The 21,638-nt window shown below is 43.1% G+C and overlaps 1 protein-coding gene across 1 annotated transcript in view; it reads left to right on the top strand.

Annotated features, from left to right (window-relative positions):
* Positions 1 to 564: 564 nt before the first annotated feature.
* otud6b (OTU deubiquitinase 6B) overlaps positions 565 to 21,638 on the top strand; it is a 67,894-nt gene continuing 46,820 nt past the window's right edge. Inside the window, exons 1-7 of the mRNA XM_055893227.1 lie at positions 565 to 826; positions 2,366 to 2,520; positions 8,571 to 8,675; positions 8,910 to 9,057; positions 9,272 to 9,436; positions 10,224 to 10,285; positions 10,541 to 10,647. Of these exons, the coding sequence (XP_055749202.1) occupies positions 751 to 826; positions 2,366 to 2,520; positions 8,571 to 8,675; positions 8,910 to 9,057; positions 9,272 to 9,436; positions 10,224 to 10,285; positions 10,541 to 10,647 (818 nt within the window). The 5' untranslated portion in view covers positions 565 to 750. The remainder of the gene's footprint in view (positions 827 to 2,365; positions 2,521 to 8,570; positions 8,676 to 8,909; positions 9,058 to 9,271; positions 9,437 to 10,223; positions 10,286 to 10,540; positions 10,648 to 21,638) is intronic.

The raw sequence follows: 21,638 nt of genomic DNA, 5'->3' as shown, positions 1-21,638 counted from the left end.
ATGAGGTGTTTCCTTCGTGTAGAAGCGGTTTGGGTGTCTAGAAAAAAAAGCACTATATAAATCCAATCAATGAATGATCTTTTCTGTTTTATTCTATTCTGATCTATGTTTAACAGATTAAAAAAAAACACACTCAATGGTACTTTGAATGATATAGGTGTGTTTTCTAAAACAATGTGGTTTGGTCCAGCAAAAGAGAATACATGCTTGAAGATCTGCTACTTCTATAATTTTCACCTCAGTTACCAATAATAGATTATATCATATCGATCATATCTCTACTAGCCATAAATAATTATCTTTATGTTATATTTCAATCATTCTGTGATTGGTGTTGAAGACAGTATTTTTAGACGTATTTGTTATTTTTAATTTAGCTTCACTGACGTTGTGCTCATTGCCAATTCCATATAATCGGATATAATCGATATTTGAGAAACCAACGTTTTAAAGATTCCTGAAAATAATGATATCAAACTTAAGTTGAACGTGAAACAGCGATTTTGGATTTAACGTTAAAAAACCGTCGGTAGTCGACTAGGGAAACTGTTGCGATGTGATGACCAATAAACTCGCGATACTTCAGGAGCCGGAAGTATGGTGCTCAACACGTTTCAAATGTAATGGATGGCCAGCTGACGTAAACTTGTATCTGATATCAATAATGTTCCGATTCTACATAACAACAAAACCATAACGTTGAATTGGATATATATGTTACAGTATTTATAAAATAACAAAAATACAGTCATGGAAGATGTAACGATAGAGACAGCCGAGGAGATCTTAGCCAAGCAACATCGCAAGGAGAAGAAGGACCTGCAAGGTTAGATGTAGTGTTATGATTTTACTACAATTATGTCTTTGCTAGCTAGCGCCACTTTTACAATGACTGTTTTAATCATTTGCAATTCAACATGTACTGGGAATCACGCTGTAGCATCCTGAGTGGGATAGAGATGACATGCCTATCTGTTATTCTAGCTAGCTAATAATAACAAGTCTAACTTGTTGAAAATCAAAACAGCAATTTAGTTTAGCCTAATAAACTTGTATCTGTGGTTAGCTAGCTAATTGTTATGGCCGTATGACTGCTGTAGACTGTTATGGCCGTATGACTGCTGTAGGCTGTTATGGCCGTATGACTGCTGTAGGCTGTTATGGCCGTATGACTGCTGTAGGCTGTTATGGCCGTATGACTACTGTAGGCTGTTATGGCGTATGACTGCTGCAGACTGTTAGGCCCGTATGACTGCTGTAGGCTGTATGACTGCTGTAGGCTGTTATGGCCGTATGACTGCTGTAGGCTGTTATGGCCGTATGACTGCTGTAGACTGTTATGGCGTATGACTGCTGCAGACTGTTAGGCCCGTATGACTGCTGTAGGCTGTATGACTGCTGTAGGCTGTTAATATGACCGTATGACTGCTGTAGACTGTTGATATGACTGCTGTAGACTGTTATGGCGTATGACTGCTGTAGGCTGTTATGGCCGTGTGACTGCTGTAGGCTGTTATGGCCGTATGACTGCTGTAGACTGTTATGGCCGTATGACTGCTGTAGACTGTTATGGCCGTATGACTGCTGTAGACTGTTATGGCCGTGTGACTGCTGTAGGCTGTTAGGGCCGTATGACTGCTGTAGGCTGTTAGGGCCGTGTGACTGCTGTAGACTTTTATGGCCGTGTGACTGCTGTAGGCTGTTAGGGCCGTGTGACTGCTGTAGACTGTTATGGCCGTATGACTGCTGTAGGCTGTTGATATGACTGCTGTAGACTGTTATGGCGTGTGACTGCTGTAGGCTGTTATGGCCGTATGACTGCTGTAGGCTGTTATGGCCGTGTGACTGCTGTAGGCTGTTATGGCCGTGTGACTGCTGTAGGCTGTTAGGGCCGTATGACTGCTGTAGGCTGTTATGGCCGTGTGACTGCTGTAGGCTGTTATGGCCGTGTGACTGCTGTAGGCTGTTAGGGCCGTATGACTGCTGTAGGCTGTTATGGCCGTGTGACTGCTGTAGGCTGTTATGGCCGTGTGACTGCTGTAGGCTGTTAGGGCCGTATGACTGCTGTAGGCTGTTATGGCGTATGACTGCTGTAGGCTGTTATGGCCGTATGACTGCTGTAGGCTGTTGATATGACTGCTGTAGACTGTTAGGGCCGTATGACTGCTGTAGGCTGTTGATATGACTGCTGTAGACTGTTATGGCGTATGACTGCTGTAGGCTGTTATGGCGTATGACTGCTGTAGGCTGTTATGGCGTATGACTGCTGTAGACTGTTGATATGACTACTGGAAGCTATTGTTATGGCGTATGACTGCTCTAGAATATGTGAGACGCGGACATAAACTTCTCATAAATGTTTCAGCTAAAATCCAGAGCATGAAAAATGCTGTCCCCAAAAATGACAAGAAGAGGCGTAAACAGCTGACTGAGGATATCGTCAAGCTGGAGGCTGAGCTGAATCAGAAACACAACGAGGAACTCCAACACCTGGACTCATCAGTAGGAGGAGAGAAGACGGTAACTGTTGTCTACATATCAGCCAATCTGATGACCAATAAAATATGTTGTCTACATATCAGCCAATCAGATGACCAATAAAATATGTTGTCTACATATCAGCCAATCAGATGACAAATAAAATATGTTGTCTACATATCAGCCAATCAGATGACCAATAAAATATGTTGTCTACATATCAGCCAATCAGATGACAAATAAAATATGTTGTCTACATATCAGCCAATCAGATGACCAATAAAACATGTTGTCTACATATCAGCCAATCAGATGACCAATAAAATATGTTGTCTACATATCAGCCAATCTGATGACCAATAAAATATGCTGTCTACATATCAGTGGTTATATACTGTAGTAGTAGGCCTACTTGGTAACCCAAAGGTCACTGGTTTGAAATCCCGGAGCCGACAACGTGAAAAAACTCACCACCTGTGCTCTCGCATTAATGTTTTGATGTTTGTACCTAAGCTCGAGGAAAAGCTTTCCAGTTCCCTGGCCCCCCGCTGCTTGGAATGAGTTTTTAAAAGTTCCTGAAATGACAGGAGCTCGTTCCTTTAAGTTAGTTTAAAGCTCGGTTAAACACTATGATGGAAAATGAAGTGGGGGGGGGGGGGGGGGCTGTCAATGTTTTGACTCCTAGTTGCACCACACTTTCCCAAACCAACTTTCTGTTCAATGTGTAAATGTATGTTGTTTTAACTGTCGTGTGTTTTCTGTTGTGAATGTGTCTTCAGCATCGTTTTCTTCTGTTTTGGCCAGGTTTCTCTTGGAAAAGAGATTGTTCATCTCAATGAGACTAACCTGGTCAAATTAAAATCATACGAAATTTGAGCAAGGTATTTAACCCCAATTTCTCCAGGGGCGCTTGACAATGGTGACCCAAGGTTATTATAGTAAACACAAAAAAAAAACTGAAACCGAAACTATTCATGAAGAAACTATTTAGTAAACTGAAATAAAATAATTAACAAATCCGTTTGAAAACTACAACTTATACTGAAAATATATATCTTTGACTCAAAACGAAATAAAATTAAAATCATCATGAATTATGTTACATTTTTAGTTTTTCTTCTAAACTTCGGGTAAAATTCTAATGGGGTTTCAAAGGTGTTTTCAAGTTTGGGGGGGGAGTTTTAAAGCTACTTAATCTGGCGGGTAAATAAATATGCGTCCAGGAGATGGCGATGTTTCAAATTGGCCGAGCTTGTGCATCACTATCACTACAGGGGAAATCGGCTACGTAGCTAAATGCTACTCAAGTTGAAAAAGCATTGGGTTGGTGTAAACATGTATGAGAGCGTTTCCTTATGCCATATTTTGCACCAGTCACCACTATTCCTTTTAAAATCAAAGTCACATTGAGATTGACATTATAAACCTAACCTATCCTATCAGCTGACCCATCACCTGATGTAATACCAAAGACTATCTGTACACTGACAAGAGACGGGACTCAGTACTCTAATAATGGGAATAAATGTCCGCGAAGGCAGAAAGCAGGCGGGAGGAGGCGGGAGCAGGATGGAACATTCTAGCCAATGAGAGGGCAGATTTGCATGTGAACAACGGGCACAACTCCGATCAAATGTTTTTTCTCGAAGATTCCCGGGACGTTCCTGAAATTACAGGAGCTCGTTCCTTTAAGTTAGTTTAAAGCTAGGTTAAACACTATTTAACCTAGCTTTAAAGTGCGTCCACTTTAATCAGTACATTCGTTACAACCTAAACATTATCGAACTTCTATTCAATCAAATAAGCCTCACGTAGCAAATTATCAATTCAATTTTATGTTGACTAAATTCATCACTCTCTGACCTCCATTCAAAAAATCTCCAATTCCACTGGTTAACGCTGTATTTTCGCTCAGATAGATTTTTTTGGAGGGGTCAAATCTCTCGGTTCGCCTCTTCCTCTCTGGTATTACTGCCCCCCATTTGAAAAAACAGAATAGAAATAAAAACCTCTATAATAACACAACACTATAATAACCTGCTGTGACCCCACTCCCTGATAACCTTGATGTGTCCCCACTCCCTGATAACCTTGCTGTGACCCCACACCCTGATAACCTTGCTGTGACCCCACTCCCTCCCTGATAACCCTGCTGTGACCCCACACCCTGATAACCTTGCTATGACCCCACTCCCTGATAACCTTGCTGTGACCCCACACCCTGATAACCTTGCCGTGACCCCACACCCTGATAACCTTGCTGTGTCCCCACTCCCTGATAACCTTGCTGTGACCCCACTCCCTGATAACCTTGCTGTGACCCCACTCCCTGATAACCTTGCTGTGACCCCACTCCCTCCCTGATAACCTTGCTGTGACCCCACTCCCTGATAACCTTGATGTGACCCCCCACACCCTGATAACTTTGCTGTGACCCCACACCCTGATAACCTTGATGTGACCCCACTCCCTGATAACCTTGATGTGACCCCACACCCTGATAACCTTGCTGTGACCCCACTCCCTGATAACCTTGCTGTGACCCCACTCCCTGATAACCTTGATGTGACCCCACTCCCTGATAACCTTGCTGTGACCCCACACCCTGATAACCTTGCTGTGACCCCACTCCCTGATAACCTTGATGTGACCCCACTCCCTGATAACCTTGCTGTGACCCCACACCCTGATAACCTTGCTGTGACCCCACTCCCTGATAACCTTGCTGTGACCCCACTCCCTGATAACCTTGATGTGACCCCACTCCCTGATAACCTTGCTGTGACCCCACACCCTGATGACCTTGCTGTGACCCCACACCCTGATAACCTTGCTGTGACCCCACTCCCTGATAACCTTGATGTGACCCCACTCCCTGATAACCTTGCTGTGACCCCACACCCTGATAACCTTGCTGTGACCCCACTCCCTGATAACCTTGCTGTGACCCCACACCCTGATAACCTTGCTGTGACCCCACTCCCTGATAACCTTGCTGTGACCCCACTCCCTCCCTGATGACCTTGCTGTGACCCCACACCCTGATAACCTTGCTGTGACCCCACTCCCTGATAACCTTGATGTGACCCCACTCCCTGATAACCTTGCTGTGACCCCACACCCTGATAACCTTGCTGTGACCCCACTCCCTGATAACCTTGCTGTGACCCCACTCCCTGATAACCTTGATGTGACCCCACTCCCTCAGGGTGTTGGGATATGTAAGAAACACATTTCCATTTCACTTGTACAAGTGTCTAACAGGGCAAATACAGTGGGGCAAAAAGGTATTTAGTCAGCCACCAATTGTGCAAGTTCTCCCACTTAAAAAGATGAGAGAGGCCTGTAATTTTCATCATAGGTACACTTCAACTATGACAGACAAAATGAGAAAACAAAATCCAGAAAATCACATTGTAGGATTTTTAATGAATTTATTTGCAAATTATGGTGGAAAATAAGTATTTGGTCAATAACAAAAGTTTATCTCAATACTTTGTTATATACCCTTTGTTGGCAATGACAGAGGTCAAACGTTTTCTGTAAGTCTTCACAAGGTTTTCACACACTGTTGCTGGTATTTTGGCCCATTATTCCATGCAGATCTCCTCTAGAGCAGTGATGTTTTGGGGCTGTTGCTGGGCAACACGGACTTTCAACTCTCTCCAAAGATTTTCTATGGGGTTAAGATCTGGAGACTGGCTAGGCCACTCCAGGACCTTGAAATGCTTCTTACGAAGCCACTCCTTCGTTGCCCGGGCGGTGTGTTTGGGATCATTGTCATGCTGAAAGACCCAGCCACGTTTCATCTTCAATGCCCTTGCTGATGGAAGGAGGTTTTCACTCAAAATCTCACGATACATGGCCCCATTCATTCTTTCCTTTACACGGATCAGTCGTCCTGGTCCCTTTGCAGAAAAACAGTCCCAAAGCATGATGTTTCCACCCCCATGCTTCACAGTAGGTATGGTGTTCTTTGTCCTCCAAACACGACGAGTTGAGTTTTTACCAAAAAGTTCTATTTTGGTTTCATCTGACCATATGACATTCTCCCAATCTTCTTCTGGATCATCCAAATGCTCTCTAGCAAACTTCAGACGGGCCTGGACATGTACTGGCTTAAGCAGGGGGACACGTCTGGCACTGCAGGATTTGAGTCCCTGGCGGCGTAGTGTGTTACTGATGGTAGGCTTTGTTACTTTGGTCCCAGCTCTCTGCAGGTCATTCACTAGGTCCCCGCGTGTGGTTCTGGGATTTTTGCTCACTGTTCTTGTGATCATTTTGACCCCAACGGGGTGAGATCTTGCGTGGAGCCCCAGATCGAGGGAGATTATCAGTGGTCTTGTATGTCTTCCATTTCCTAATAATTGCTCCCACAGTTGATTTCTTCAAACCAAGCTGCTTACCTATTGCAGATTGAGTCTTCCCAGCCTGGTGCAAGTCTACAATTTTGTTTATGGTGTCCTTTGACAACTCTTTGGTCTTGGCCATAGTGGAGTTTGGAGTGTGACTGTTTGAGGTTGTGGACAGGTGTCTTTTATACTGATAACAAGTTCAAATAAGTGCCATTAATACAGGTAACGAGTGGAGGACAGAGGAGCCTCTTAAAGAAGAAGTTACAGGTCTGTGAGAGCCAGAAATCTTGCTTGTTTGTAGGTGACCAAATACTTATTTTCCACCATAATTTGCAAATAAATTCATTAAAAATCCTACAATGTGATTTTCTGGATTTTTTTTTTCTCATTTTGTCTGTCATAGTTGAAGTGTACCTATGATGAAAATTACAGGCCTCTCTCATCTTTTTAAGTGAGAGAACTTGCACAATTGGTGGCTGACTAAATACCTTTTTGCCCCACTGTATAAGCACCTCCAAAATGATTAATTAGAACATATTTGTGTCTGTGTGTGAATATCATGTTATTTTTACCTGTTATTTTATTTCATGGAATCATTATTGTTATCACCGGCCACAATCTTCGATTGTTGATAATCACACAGATGAATAACTTGTTTTAATAACAGAAATAACAGAAATAACATCACCACCCTGGACGGTTCTGACCTAGAATATGTGGACAACTATAAATACCTAGGTGTCTGGTTAGACTGTAAACTCTCCTTCCAGACCCACATCAAACATCTCCAATCCAAAATCAAATCTAGAATCGGCTTTCTATTTCGCAACAAAGCCTCCTTCACTCACGCCGCCAAACTTACCCTAGTAAAACTGACTATCCTGCCGATCCTCGACTTCGGCGATGTCATTTACAAAATAGCTTCCAATACTCTACTCAGCAAACTGGATGCAGTTTATCACAGTGCCATCCGTTTTGTTACTAAAGCACCTTATACCACCCACCACTGCGACCTGTATGCCCTAGTCGGCTGGCCCTCGCTACATACTCGTCGCCAGACCCACTGGTTCCAGGTCATCTATAAGTCTATGCTAGGTAAAGCTCCGCCTTATCTCAGCTCACTGGTCACGATGGCAACACCCACCCGTAGCACGCGCTCCAGCAGGTATATCTCACTGGTCATCCCCAAAGCCAACACCTCCTTTGGCCGCCTTTCCTTCCAGTTCTCTGCTGCCAGTGACTGGAACGAATTGCAAAAATCGCTGAAGCTGGAGACTTATATTTCCCTCAGTAACTTTAAACATCAGCTATCTGAGCAGCTAACTGATCGCTGCAGCTGTACATAGTCCATCTGTAAATAGCCCACCCAATCTACCTACCTCATCCCCATATTGTTTTTATTTACTTTGCTGCTCTTTTGCACCTCAGTATCACTACTTACACACCATCATCTGCTCATCATCATCTGCTCATCTATCACTCCAGTGTTAATCTGCTAAATTGTAGTTACTTTGCTACTATGGCCTATTTATTGCCTACCTCGTCACGACATTTTCTACTGTATTATTGACTGTACGTTTGTTTATTCCATGTGTAACTCTGTGTTGTTGTTTCTGTTGCACTGCTTTGCTTTATCTTGGCCAGGTCACAGTTGTAAATGAGAACTTGTTCTCAACTAGCCTACCAGGTTAAATAAAGGTGAAATAAAATAAAAAATATATCTTCTCCTTCTCTAAGGTGGAAGAGGTTGTGAATGGAGTAGAGTCCCTGGCTTTGGAAGGAGAAGAGGAGCAGAAAGATGCCAAACAGGGAGGAGGTCCATCTAAGGCACAGAAGAGACGGGTGAGCTCTAATGCACTGTGCCAGACACTGTACATCTTAATACATTATTAATTATTATTAATATATTACCATTCAATAAGCCTTAATAACTCCTGCTGTTTTTTGATGTTCAAATCCTCTCATTTACCAGGTGCAATAAGCTGAGATTCACGTAATCCTTTATTTAGCCAGGTAAGACATGTTTCTCATTGGCGTCCCATGTATGTCCTCCCTGTGCTCTCTGAACCCTCCCAGGATAAGAAGGCAGCCGCGGAGAAGGAGAGAGAGCGTCGCATAGCGGAGGCTGAGGTGGAGAACCTGTCTGGGCTGCGACACCAGGAGGGACTGAAGTTGACCCAGAAGCTTGTAGAGCGCCAGCTGCAGATCAGGGAGATTTCCTCAGGTAGGACCCGCAGCGGGGGGGGTGGCAGGTGGCCTAGCGGTTAGAGAATCAGGCCAGCAAATGGAGGGTTGCCGGTTGGAATGAGCAAGGCACTTTCTTAGGGACGTGTGTGTCTCTGGGGGGGGGGGGGGGGGGGGAGTTGGGGTTGTGAGCATAAAGACTCAATTTCGTTCCCTGCAAGTTCATGTAAAGTAAACCGCCCCCCCCCCCTCAGATGGCCACTGTATGTACCGTGCTGTGGAGGACCAGTTGGGGCAGCGTGGCTTAGGTCTGACCCTGAAGGACCTCCGGACCCAAACCGCTCGGCACATGAGGAGCCACACAGACGACTTCCTTCCCTTCCTCACCAACACCAACACAGGGGACATGTACACGGCTGGTGAGGACCAACTGTTCACTTCGGGGTTTTTGTTAGTTTCCCCAGACACAGATTAAGCCTCATGTCGAGTACTAAAAAACAATCATCAGTGGCGGGAACTGTTTATTAAAATAGCTTTTCAATCCAGGATTGAACTTAATCTGTGTCTAGATATCCGTCTCTGTGTTTTATGTTGTTGTTGATGAGGCTGATTCCTCACTAAATTAGAAAAACGTCTCTGTGTTTTATGTTGTTGTTGATGAGGCTGATTCCTCACTAAATTAGAAAAACGTCTCTGTGTTTTATGTTGTTGTTGATGAGGCTGATTCCTCACTAAACTAGAAAAACGTCTCTGTATTATTTTAACATTATAACATAAAATTATAACATAAAAATATGCTTTGGATTTTCATGAAATGTAATCTGGTAAAAGCATCTTTTTGGAGGAAGGATTGTTTTTGACATTTGTATCTTAAAGCATAATTGAGAAGTAATGAATTGAAGTTGTAATATTTGAGGCATTTTTGCCCTATACCCAGGCCATAATGCTTCACCTATAGATGCTACAAAGCAAAAGTTGTTACGAAGCCACTTGCTCTGTAAAATGAGTAGGATTTATCACAAACAACTTTCTTACGTAAATATATTCAGTATCACTTCTGCAGTGTCACTCCAGTGTGTGATCACTACCTCTGTGTGTGTGTGTGTGTGTGTGTGTGTGTGTGTGTGTGTGTGTGTGTGTGTGTGTGTGTGTGTGTGTGTGTGTGTGTGTGTGTGTGTGTGTGTGTGTGTGTGTGTGTGTTTCCAGATGAGTTTGACAAGTATTGCAGTGACGTGGCAGACACAGCCGCCTGGGGTGGACAACTGGAGGTAACTTTTTATTTATTTAAACTTTAATTAACGAGGCGAGTTAATCCTTTCAATCACTTGATCAATTTGTTTTATCAAAGGACCCAACAGAGCACCTTGTGTCATAAACGGTTTTTATAATGATTTATAAAGGATCTATAAACTGTAATTTGACATTTACAAACGACTTATAGTTAAGCGTACCTTACTGTAAAATGGTACCAACATGGGGTGAAATATACTCTGTGATTCATGTCTTCCTGTGTTTCCTAACAGCTGAGAGCTCTGACACAGGTCCTTCAGCTGCCAATAGAAGTGCTCCAAGCTGATTCCCCAGCTATAATGATTGGAGAGGAATTTGACAAATCACCCATCACCCTTATGTAAGTACCATGTCAGTTAACCTCCATTCTGTTAGCACCATGTCAGTTATCCTCCATTCTGTTAGTACCATGTCAGTTAACCTCCATTCTGTTCAGTTAGCACCATGTCAGTTAACCTCCATTCTGTTAGTACCATGTCAGTTAACCTCCATTCTGTTCTGTTAGCACCATGTCAGTTAACCTCCATTCTGTTAGCACCATGTCAGTTAACCTCCATTCTGTTCTGTTAGTACCATGTCAGTTATCCTCCATTCTGTTCTGTTAGTACCATGTCAGTTAACCTCCATTCTGTTCTGTTAGTACCATGTCAGTTAACCTCCATTCTGTTAGCACCATGTCAGTTAACCTCCATTCTGTTAGCACCATGTCAGTTAACCTCCATTCTGTTAGTACCATGTCAGTTATCCCCCATTCTGTTAGCACCATGTCAGTTATCCTCCATTCTGTTAGCACCATGTCAGTTATCCTCCATTCTGTTAGCACCATGTCAGTTAACCTCCATTCTGTTAGCACCATGTCAGTTAACCTCCATTCTGTTCTGTTAGCACCATGTCAGTTAACCTCCATTCTGTTAGCACCATGTCAGTTAACCTCCATTCTGTTAGCACCATGTCAGTTAACCTCCATTCTGTTAGCACCATGTCAGTTAACCTCCATTCTGTTAGCACCATGTCAGTTAACCTCCATTCTGTTAGCACCATGTCAGTTATCCTCCATTCTGTTAGCACCATGTCAGTTATCCTCCATTCAGTTAGCACCATGTCAGTTAACCTCCATTCTGTTAGCACCATGTCAGTTAACCTCCATTCTGTTAGCACCATGTCAGTTAACCTCCATTCTGTTACCACCATGTGAGTTAACCTCCATTCTGTTAGCACCATGTCAGTTAATCTCCATTCTGTTAGCACCATGTCAGTTATCCTCCATTCTGTTAGCACCATGTCAGTTAACCTCCATTCTGTTAGCACCATGTCAGTTATCCTCCATTCTGTTAGCACCATGTCAGTTAACCTCCATTCTGTTAGCACCATGTCAGTTAACCTCCATTCTGTTAGCACCATGTCAGTTAACCTCCATTCTGTTAGCACCATGTCAATTTACCTCCATTCTGTTAGCACCATGTCAGTTAACCTCCATTCTGTTCTGTTAGCACCATGTCAGTTAACCTCCATTCTGTAAGTACCATGTCAGTTAACCTCCATTCTGTATGTACCATGTCAGTTAACCTCCATTCTGTTAGCACTATGTCAGTTAACCTCCATTCTGTTAGCACCATGTCAGTTAACCTCCATTCTGTTAGCACCATGTCAGTTAACCTCCATTCTGTTCTGTTAGCACCATGTCAGTTAACCTCCATTCTCACCATGTCAGTTAACCTCCATTCTGTTAGCACCATGTCAGTTAACCTCCATTCTGTTAGCACCATGTCAGTTATCCTCCATTCTGTTAGCACCATGTCAGTTAACCTCCATTCTGTTAGCACCATGTCAGTTAACCTCCATTCTGTTAGCACCATGTCAGTTAACCTCCATTCTGTTAGCACCATGTCAGTTATCCTCCATTCTGTTAGCACCATGTCAGTTAACCTCCATTCTGTTCTGTTAGCACCATGTCAGTTAACCTCCATTCTGTTAGCACCATGTCAGTTAACCTCCATTCTGTTAGCACCATGTCAGTTATCCTCCATTCTGTTAGTACCATGTCAGTTAACCTCCATTCTGTTCAGTTAGCACCATGTCAGTTAACCTCCATTCTGTTAGCACCATGTCAGTTAACCTCCATTCTGTTACCACCATGTGAGTTAACCTCCATTCTGTTAGCACCATGTCAGTTAACCTCCATTCTGTTAGTACCATGTCAGTTAACCTCCATTCTGTTAGCACCATGTCAGTTAACCTCCATTCTGTTAGCACCATGTCAGTTAACCTCCATTCTGTTAGTACCATGTCAGTTATCCCCCATTCTGTTAGCACCATGTCAGTTATCCTCCATTCTGTTAGCACCATGTCAGTTATCCTCCATTCTGTTAGCACCATGTCAGTTAACCTCCATTCTGTTCTGTTAGCACCATGTCAGTTAACCTCCATTCTGTTAGCACCATGTCAGTTAACCTCCATTCTGTTAGCACCATGTCAGTTAACCTCCATTCTGTTAGCACCATGTCAGTTAACCTCCATTCTGTTAGCACCATGTCAGTTAACCTCCATTCTGTTAGCACCATGTCAGTTAACCTCCATTCTGTTAGCACCATGTCAGTTATCCTCCATTCTGTTAGCACCATGTCAGTTATCCTCCATTCAGTTAGCACCATGTCAGTTAACCTCCATTCTGTTAGCACCATGTCAGTTAACCTCCATTCTGTTAGCACCATGTCAGTTAACCTCCATTCTGTTAGTACCATGTCAGTTATCCCCCATTCTGTTAGCACCATGTCAGTTAACCTCCATTCTGTTCTGTTAGCACCATGTCAGTTAACCTCCATTCTGTTAGCACCATGTCAGTTAACCTCCATTCTGTTCTGTTAGTACCATGTCAGTTATCCTCCATTCTGTTCTGTTAGTACCATGTCAGTTAACCTCCATTCTGTTCTGTTAGTACCATGTCAGTTAACCTCCATTCTGTTAGCACCATGTCAGTTAACCTCCATTCTGTTAGCACCATGTCAGTTAACCTCCATTCTGTTAGTACCATGTCAGTTATCCCCCATTCTGTTAGCACCATGTCAGTTATCCTCCATTCTGTTAGCACCATGTCAGTTATCCTCCATTCTGTTAGCACCATGTCAGTTAACCTCCATTCTGTTCTGTTAGCACCATGTCAGTTAACCTCCATTCTGTTAGCACCATGTCAGTTAACCTCCATTCTGTTAGCACCATGTCAGTTAACCTCCATTCTGTTAGCACCATGTCAGTTAACCTCCATTCTGTTAGCACCATGTCAGTTAACCTCCATTCTGTTAGCACCATGTCAGTTATCCTCCATTCTGTTAGCACCATGTCAGTTATCCTCCATTCTGTTAGCACCATGTCAGTTAACCTCCATTCTGTTAGCACCATGTCAGTTAACCTCCATTCTGTTAGCACCATGTCAGTTAACCTCCATTCTGTTAGCACCATGTCAATTTACCTCCATTCTGTTAGCACCATGTCAGTTAACCTCCATTCTGTTCTGTTAGCACCATGTCAGTTAACCTCCATTCTGTAAGTACCATGTCAGTTAACCTCCATTCTGTAAGTACCATGTCAGTTAACCTCCATTCTGTTAGCACTATGTCAGTTAACCTCCATTCTGTTAGCACCATGTCAGTTAACCTCCATTCTGTTAGCACCATGTCAGTTAACCTCCATTCTGTTCTGTTAGCACCATGTCAGTTAACCTCCATTCTCACCATGTCAGTTAACCTCCATTCTGTTCTGTTAGCACCATGTCAGTTAACCTCCATTCTGTTAGCACCATGTCAGTTATCCTCCATTCTGTTAGCACCATGTCAGTTAACCTCCATTCTGTTAGCACCATGTCAGTTAACCTCCATTCTGTTAGCACCATGTCAGTTAACCTCCATTCTGTTAGCACCATGTCAGTTATCCTCCATTCTGTTAGCACCATGTCAGTTAACCTCCATTCTGTTCTGTTAGCACCATGTCAGTTAACCTCCATTCTGTTAGCACCATGTCAGTTAACCTCCATTCTGTTAGCACCATGTCAGTTATCCTCCATTCTGTTAGTACCATGTCAGTTAACCTCCATTCTGTTCAGTTAGCACCATGTCAGTTAACCTCCATTCTGTTAGCACCATGTCAGTTAACCTCCATTCTGTTACCACCATGTGAGTTAACCTCCATTCTGTTAGCACCATGTCAGTTAACCTCCATTCTGTTAGTACCATGTCAGTTAACCTCCATTCTGTTAGCACCATGTCAGTTAACCTCCATTCTGTTAGCACCATGTCAGTTAACCTCCATTCTGTTAGTACCATGTCAGTTATCCCCCATTCTGTTAGCACCATGTCAGTTATCCTCCATTCTGTTAGCACCATGTCAGTTATCCTCCATTCTGTTAGCACCATGTCAGTTAACCTCCATTCTGTTCTGTTAGCACCATGTCAGTTAACCTCCATTCTGTTAGCACCATGTCAGTTAACCTCCATTCTGTTAGCACCATGTCAGTTAACCTCCATTCTGTTAGCACCATGTCAGTTAACCTCCATTCTGTTAGCACCATGTCAGTTAACCTCCATTCTGTTAGCACCATGTCAGTTAACCTCCATTCTGTTAGCACCATGTCAGTTATCCTCCATTCTGTTAGCACCATGTCAGTTATCCTCCATTCAGTTAGCACCATGTCAGTTAACCTCCATTCTGTTAGCACCATGTCAGTTAACCTCCATTCTGTTAGCACCATGTCAGTTAACCTCCATTCTGTTAGTACCATGTCAGTTATCCCCCATTCTGTTAGCACCATGTCAGTTATCCTCCATTCTGTTAGCACCATGTCAGTTATCCTCCATTCTGTTAGCACCATGTCAGTTAACCTCCATTCTGTTCTGTTAGCACCATGTCAGTTAACCTCCATTCTGTTAGCACCATGTCAGTTAACCTCCATTCTGTTAGCACCATGTCAGTTAACCTCCATTCTGTTAGCACCATGTCAGTTAACCTCCATTCTGTTAGCACCATGTCAGTTAACCTCCATTCTGTTAGCACCATGTCAGTTATCCTCCATTCTGTTAGCACCATGTCAGTTATCCTCCATTCAGTTAGCACCATGTCAGTTAACCTCCATTCTGTTAGCACCATGTCAGTTAACCTCCATTCTGTTAGCACCATGTCAGTTAACCTCCATTCTGTTACCACCATGTGAGTTAACCTCCATTCTGTTAGCACCATGTCAGTTAACCTCCATTCTGTTAGCACCATGTCAGTTATCCTCCATTCTGTTAGCACCATGTCAGTTAACCTCCATTCTGTTAGCACCATGTCAGTTAACCTCCATTCTGTTAGCACCATGTCAGTTAACCTCCATTCTGTTACCACCATGTGAGTTAACCTCCATTCTGTTAGCACCATGTCAGTTAACCTCCATTCTGTTAGCACCATGTCAGTTATCCTCCATTCTGTTAGCACCATGTCAGTTAACCTCCATTCTGTTAGCACCATGTCAGTTAACCTCCATTCTGTTAGCACCATGTCAGTTAACCTCCATTCTGTTAGCACCATGTCAGTTATCCTCCATTCTGTTAGCACCATGTCAGTTAACCTCCATTCTGTTAGCACCATGTCAGTTAACCTCCATTCTGTTAGCACCATGTCAGTTAACCTCCATTCTGTTAGCACCATGTCAATTTACCTCCATTCTGTTAGCACCATGTCAGTTAACCTCCATTCTGTTCTGTTAGCACCATGTCAGTTAACCTCCATTCTGTAAGTACCATGTCAGTTAACCTCCATTCTGTTAGCACTATGTCAGTTAACCTCCATTCTGTTAGCACCATGTCAGTTAACCTCCATTCTGTTAGCACCATGTCAGTTAACCTCCATTCTGTTCTGTTAGCACCATGTCAGTTAACCTCCATTCTCACCATGTCAGTTAACCTCCATTCTGTTCTGTTAGCACCATGTCAGTTAACCTCCATTCTGTTAGCACCATGTCAGTTATCCTCCATTCTGTTAGCACCATGTCAGTTAACCTCCATTCTGTTAGCACCATGTCAGTTAACCTCCATTCTGTTAGCACCATGTCAGTTAACCTCCATTCTGTTAGCACCATGTCAGTTATCCTCCATTCTGTTAGCACCATGTCAGTTAACCTCCATTCTGTTCTGTTAGCACCATGTCAGTTAACCTCCATTCTGTTAGCACCATGTCAGTTAACCTCCATTCTGTTAGCACCATGTCAGTTATCCTCCATTCTGTTAGTACCATGTCAGTTAACCTCCATTCTGTTCAGTTAGCACCATGTCAGTTAACCTCCATTCTGTTAGCACCATGTCAGTTAACCTCCATTCTGTTACCACCATGTGAGTTAACCTCCATTCTGTTAGCACCATGTCAGTTAACCTCCATTCTGTTAGTACCATGTCAGTTAACCTCCATTCTGTTAGCACCATGTCAGTTAACCTCCACTCTGTTAGCACCATGTCAGTTAACCTCCATTCTGTTAGTACCATGTCAGTTATCCCCCATTCTGTTAGCACCATGTCAGTTATCCTCCATTCTGTTAGCACCATGTCAGTTATCCTCCATTCTGTTAGCACCATGTCAGTTAACCTCCATTCTGTTCTGTTAGCACCATGTCAGTTAACCTCCATTCTGTTAGCACCATGTCAGTTAACCTCCATTCTGTTAGCACCATGTCAGTTAACCTCCATTCTGTTAGCACCATGTCAGTTAACCTCCATTCTGTTAGCACCATGTCAGTTAACCTCCATTCTGTTAGCACCATGTCAGTTATCCTCCATTCTGTTAGCACCATGTCAGTTATCCTCCATTCAGTTAGCACCATGTCAGTTAACCTCCATTCTGTTAGCACCATGTCAGTTATCCTCCATTCAGTTAGCACCATGTCAGTTAACCTCCATTCTGTTAGCACCATGTCAGTTAACCTCCATTCTGTTAGCACCATGTCAGTTAACCTCCATTCTGTTAGTACCATGTCAGTTATCCCCCATTCTGTTAGCACCATGTCAGTTATCCTCCATTCTGTTAGCACCATGTCAGTTATCCTCCATTCTGTTAGCACCATGTCAGTTAACCTCCATTCTGTTCTGTTAGCACCATGTCAGTTAACCTCCATTCTGTTAGCACCATGTCAGTTAACCTCCATTCTGTTAGCACCATGTCAGTTAACCTCCATTCTGTTAGCACCATGTCAGTTAACCTCCATTCTGTTAGCACCATGTCAGTTAACCTCCATTCTGTTAGCACCATGTCAGTTAACCTCCATTCTGTTACCACCATGTGAGTTAACCTCCATTCTGTTAGCACCATGTCAGTTAACCTCCATTCTGTTAGCACCATGTCAGTTATCCTCCATTCTGTTAGCACCATGTCAGTTAACCTCCATTCTGTTAGCACCATGTCAGTTAACCTCCATTCTGTTAGCACCATGTCAGTTAACCTCCATTCTGTTAGCACCATGTCAGTTATCCTCCATTCTGTTAGCACCATGTCAGTTAACCTCCATTCTGTTAGCACCATGTCAGTTAACCTCCATTCTGTTAGCACCATGTCAGTTAACCTCCATTCTGTTAGCACCATGTCAATATACCTCCATTCTGTTAGCACCATGTCAGTTAACCTCCATTCTGTTCTGTTAGCACCATGTCAGTTAACCTCCATTCTGTAAGTACCATGTCAGTTAACCTCCATTCTGTTAGCACTATGTCAGTTAACCTCCATTCTGTTAGCACCATGTCAGTTAACCTCCATTCTGTTAGCACCATGTCAGTTAACCTCCATTCTGTTCTGTTAGCACCATGTCAGTTAACCTCCATTCTCACCATTTCAGTTAACCTCCATTCTGTTCTGTTAGCACCATGTCAGTTAACCTCCATTCTGTTAGCACCAAGTCAGTTATCCTCCATTCTGTTAGCACCATGTCAGTTAACCTCCATTCTGTTAGCACCATGTCAGTTAACCTCCATTCTGTTAGCACCATGTCAGTTAACCTCCATTCTGTTAGCACCATGTCAGTTATCCTCCATTCTGTTAGCACCATGTCAGTTAACCTCCATTCTGTTCTGTTAGCACCATGTCAGTTAACCTCCATTCTGTTAGCACCATGTCAGTTAACCTCCATTCTGTTAGCACCATGTCAGTTATCCTCCATTCTGTTAGTACCATGTCAGTTAACCTCCATTCTGTTCAGTTAGCACCATGTCAGTTAACCTCCATTCTGTTAGCACCATGTCAGTTAACCTCCATTCTGTTACCACCATGTGAGTTAACCTCCATTCTGTTAGCACCATGTCAGTTAACCTCCATTCTGTTAGTACCATGTCAGTTAACCTCCATTCTGTTAGCACCATGTCAGTTAACCTCCATTCTGTTAGCACCATGTCAGTTAACCTCCATTCTGTTAGCACCATGTCAGTTAACCTCCATTCTGTTAGTACCATGTCAGTTATCCCCCATTCTGTTAGCACCATGTCAGTTATCCTCCATTCTGTTAGCACCATGTCAGTTATCCTCCATTCTGTTAGCACCATGTCAGTTAACCTCCATTCTGTTCTGTTAGCACCATGTCAGTTAACCTCCATTCTGTTAGCACCATGTCAGTTAACCTCCATTCTGTTAGCACCATGTCAGTTAACCTCCATTCTGTTAGCACCATGTCAGTTAACCTCCATTCTGTTAGCACCATGTCAGTTAACCTCCATTCTGTTAGCACCATGTCAGTTAACCTCCATTCTGTTAGCACCATGTCAGTTATCCTCCATTCTGTTAGCACCATGTCAGTTATCCTCCATTCAGTTAGCACCATGTCAGTTAACCTCCATTCTGTTAGCACCATGTCAGTTAACCTCCATTCTGTTAGCACCATGTCAGTTAACCTCCATTCTGTTAGCACCATGTCAGTTATCCTCCATTCTGTTAGCACCATGTCAGTTAACCTCCATTCTGTTAGCACCATGTCAGTTAACCTCCATTCTGTTAGCACCATGTCAGTTATCCTCCATTCTGTTAGCACCATGTCAGTTATCCTCCATTCTGTTAGCACCATGTCAGTTATCCTCCATTCTGTTAGCACCATGTCAGTTAACCTCCATTCTGTTAGCACCATGTCAGTTAACCTCCATTCTGTTAGCACCATGTCAGTTAACCTCCATTCTGTTAGCACCATGTCAATTTACCTCCATTCTGTTAGCACCATGTCAGTTAACCTCCATTCTGTTCTATTAGCACCATGTCAGTTAACCTCCATTCTGTAAGCACCATGTCAGTTAACCTCCATTCTGTTAGCACCATGTCAGTTAACCTCCATTCTGTTAGCACCATGTCAGTTAACCTCCATTCTGTTAGCACCATGTCAGTTAACCTCCATTCTGTTCTGTTAGCACCATGTCAGTTAACCTCCATTCTCACCATGTCAGTTAACCTCCATTCTGTTCTGTTAGCACCATGTCAGTTAACCTCCATTCTCACCATGTCAGTTAACCTCCATTCTGTTCTGTTAGCACCATGTCAGTTAACCTCCATTCTCACCATGTCAGTTAACCTCCATTCTGTTCTGTTAGCACCATGTCAGTTAACCTCCATTCTCACCATGTCAGTTAACCTCCATTCTGTTCTGTTAGTACCATGTCAGTTAACCTCCATTCTCACCATGCCAGTTAACCTCCATTCTGTTCTGTAAGTACCATGTCAGTTATCCTCCATTCTGTTAGCACCATGTCAGTTAACCTCCATTCTGTTCTGTTAGCACCATGTCAGTTAACCTCCATTCTCACCATGTCAGTTAACCTCCATTCTGTTCTGTTAGCACCATGTCAGTTAACCTCCATTCTCACCATGTCAGTTAACCTCCATTCTGTTCTGTTAGTACCATGTCAGTTAACCTCCATTCTCACCATGTCAGTTAACCTCCATTCTGTTCTGTTAGCACCATGTTAGTTAACATCCATTCTGTTCTGTTAGCACCATGTCAGTTAACCTCCATTCTCACCATGTCAGTTAACCTCCATTCTGTTCTGTTAGTACCATGTCAGTTAACCTCCATTCTGTTAGTACCATGTCAGTTAACCTCCATTCTGTTAGTACCATGTCAGTTAACCTCCATTCTGTTAGGACCATGTCAGTTAACCTCCATTCTGTTAGTACCATGTCAGTTAACCTCCATTCTGTTAGCACCATGTCAGTTAACCTTCATTCTGTTAGCACCATGTCAGTTAACCTCCATTCTGTTAGCACCATGTCAGTTATCCTCCATTCTGTTAGCACCATGTCAGTTAACCTCCATTCTGTTAGCACCATGTCAGTTATCCTCCATTCTGTTAGCACCATGTCAGTTAACCTCCATTCTGTTAGCACCATGTCAGTTATCCTCCATTCTGTTAGCACCATGTCAGTTATCCTCCATTCTGTTAGCACCATGTCAGTTAACCTCCATTCTGTTAGCACCATGTCAGTTATCCTCCATTCTGTTAGCACCATGTCAGTTAACCTCCATTCTGTTCTGTTAGTACCATGTCAGTTAACCTCCATTCTGTTAGCACCATGTCAGTTAACCTCCATTCTGTTAGCACCATGTCAGTTATTCTCCATTCTGTTAGCACCATGTCAGTTATCCTCCATTCTGTTAGCACCATGTCAGTTAACCTCCATTCTGTTAGCACCATGTCAGTTAACCTCCATTCTGTTAGCACCATGTCAGTTAACCTCCATTCTGTTAGCACCATGTCAGTTAACCTCCATTCTGTTCTGTTAGCACCATGTCAGTTAACCTCCATTCTGTTCTGTTAGCACCATGTCAGTTATCCTCCATTCTGTTAGCACCATGTCAGTTAACCTCCATTCTGTTAGCAATATGTCAGTTATCCTCCATTCTGTTATGTTAGCACTATGTCAGTTATCCTCCATTCTGTTAGCACCATGTCAGTTATCCTCCATTCTGTTAGCACCATGTCAGTTATCCTCCATTCTGTTAGCACCATGTCAGTTATCCCCCATTCTGTTAGCACCATGTCAGTTATCCTCCATTCTGTTCTGTTAGCACCATGTCAGTTAACCTCCATTCTGTTCTGTTAGCACCATGTCAGTTAACCTCCATTCTGTTAGCACCATGCCAGTTAATCTCCATTCTGTTAGCACCATGTCAGTTAACCTCCATTCTTTTAGTACCATGTCAGTTAACCTCCATTTTGTTAGCACCATGTCAGTTAACCTCCATTCTGTTAGCACCATGTCAGTTATCCTCCATTCTGTTAGCACCATGTCAGTTAACCTCCATTCTGTTAGCACCATGTCAGTTATCCTCCATTCTGTTAGCACCAT

Source organism: Salvelinus fontinalis, chromosome 32 (assembly GCF_029448725.1).
Source record: "Salvelinus fontinalis isolate EN_2023a chromosome 32, ASM2944872v1, whole genome shotgun sequence".
Lineage (NCBI taxonomy): Eukaryota > Metazoa > Chordata > Actinopteri > Salmoniformes > Salmonidae > Salvelinus > Salvelinus fontinalis.
The sequence above is the reverse complement of the archived record's forward strand: the minus strand, read 5'-3'. Positions and strand labels throughout refer to the sequence as shown.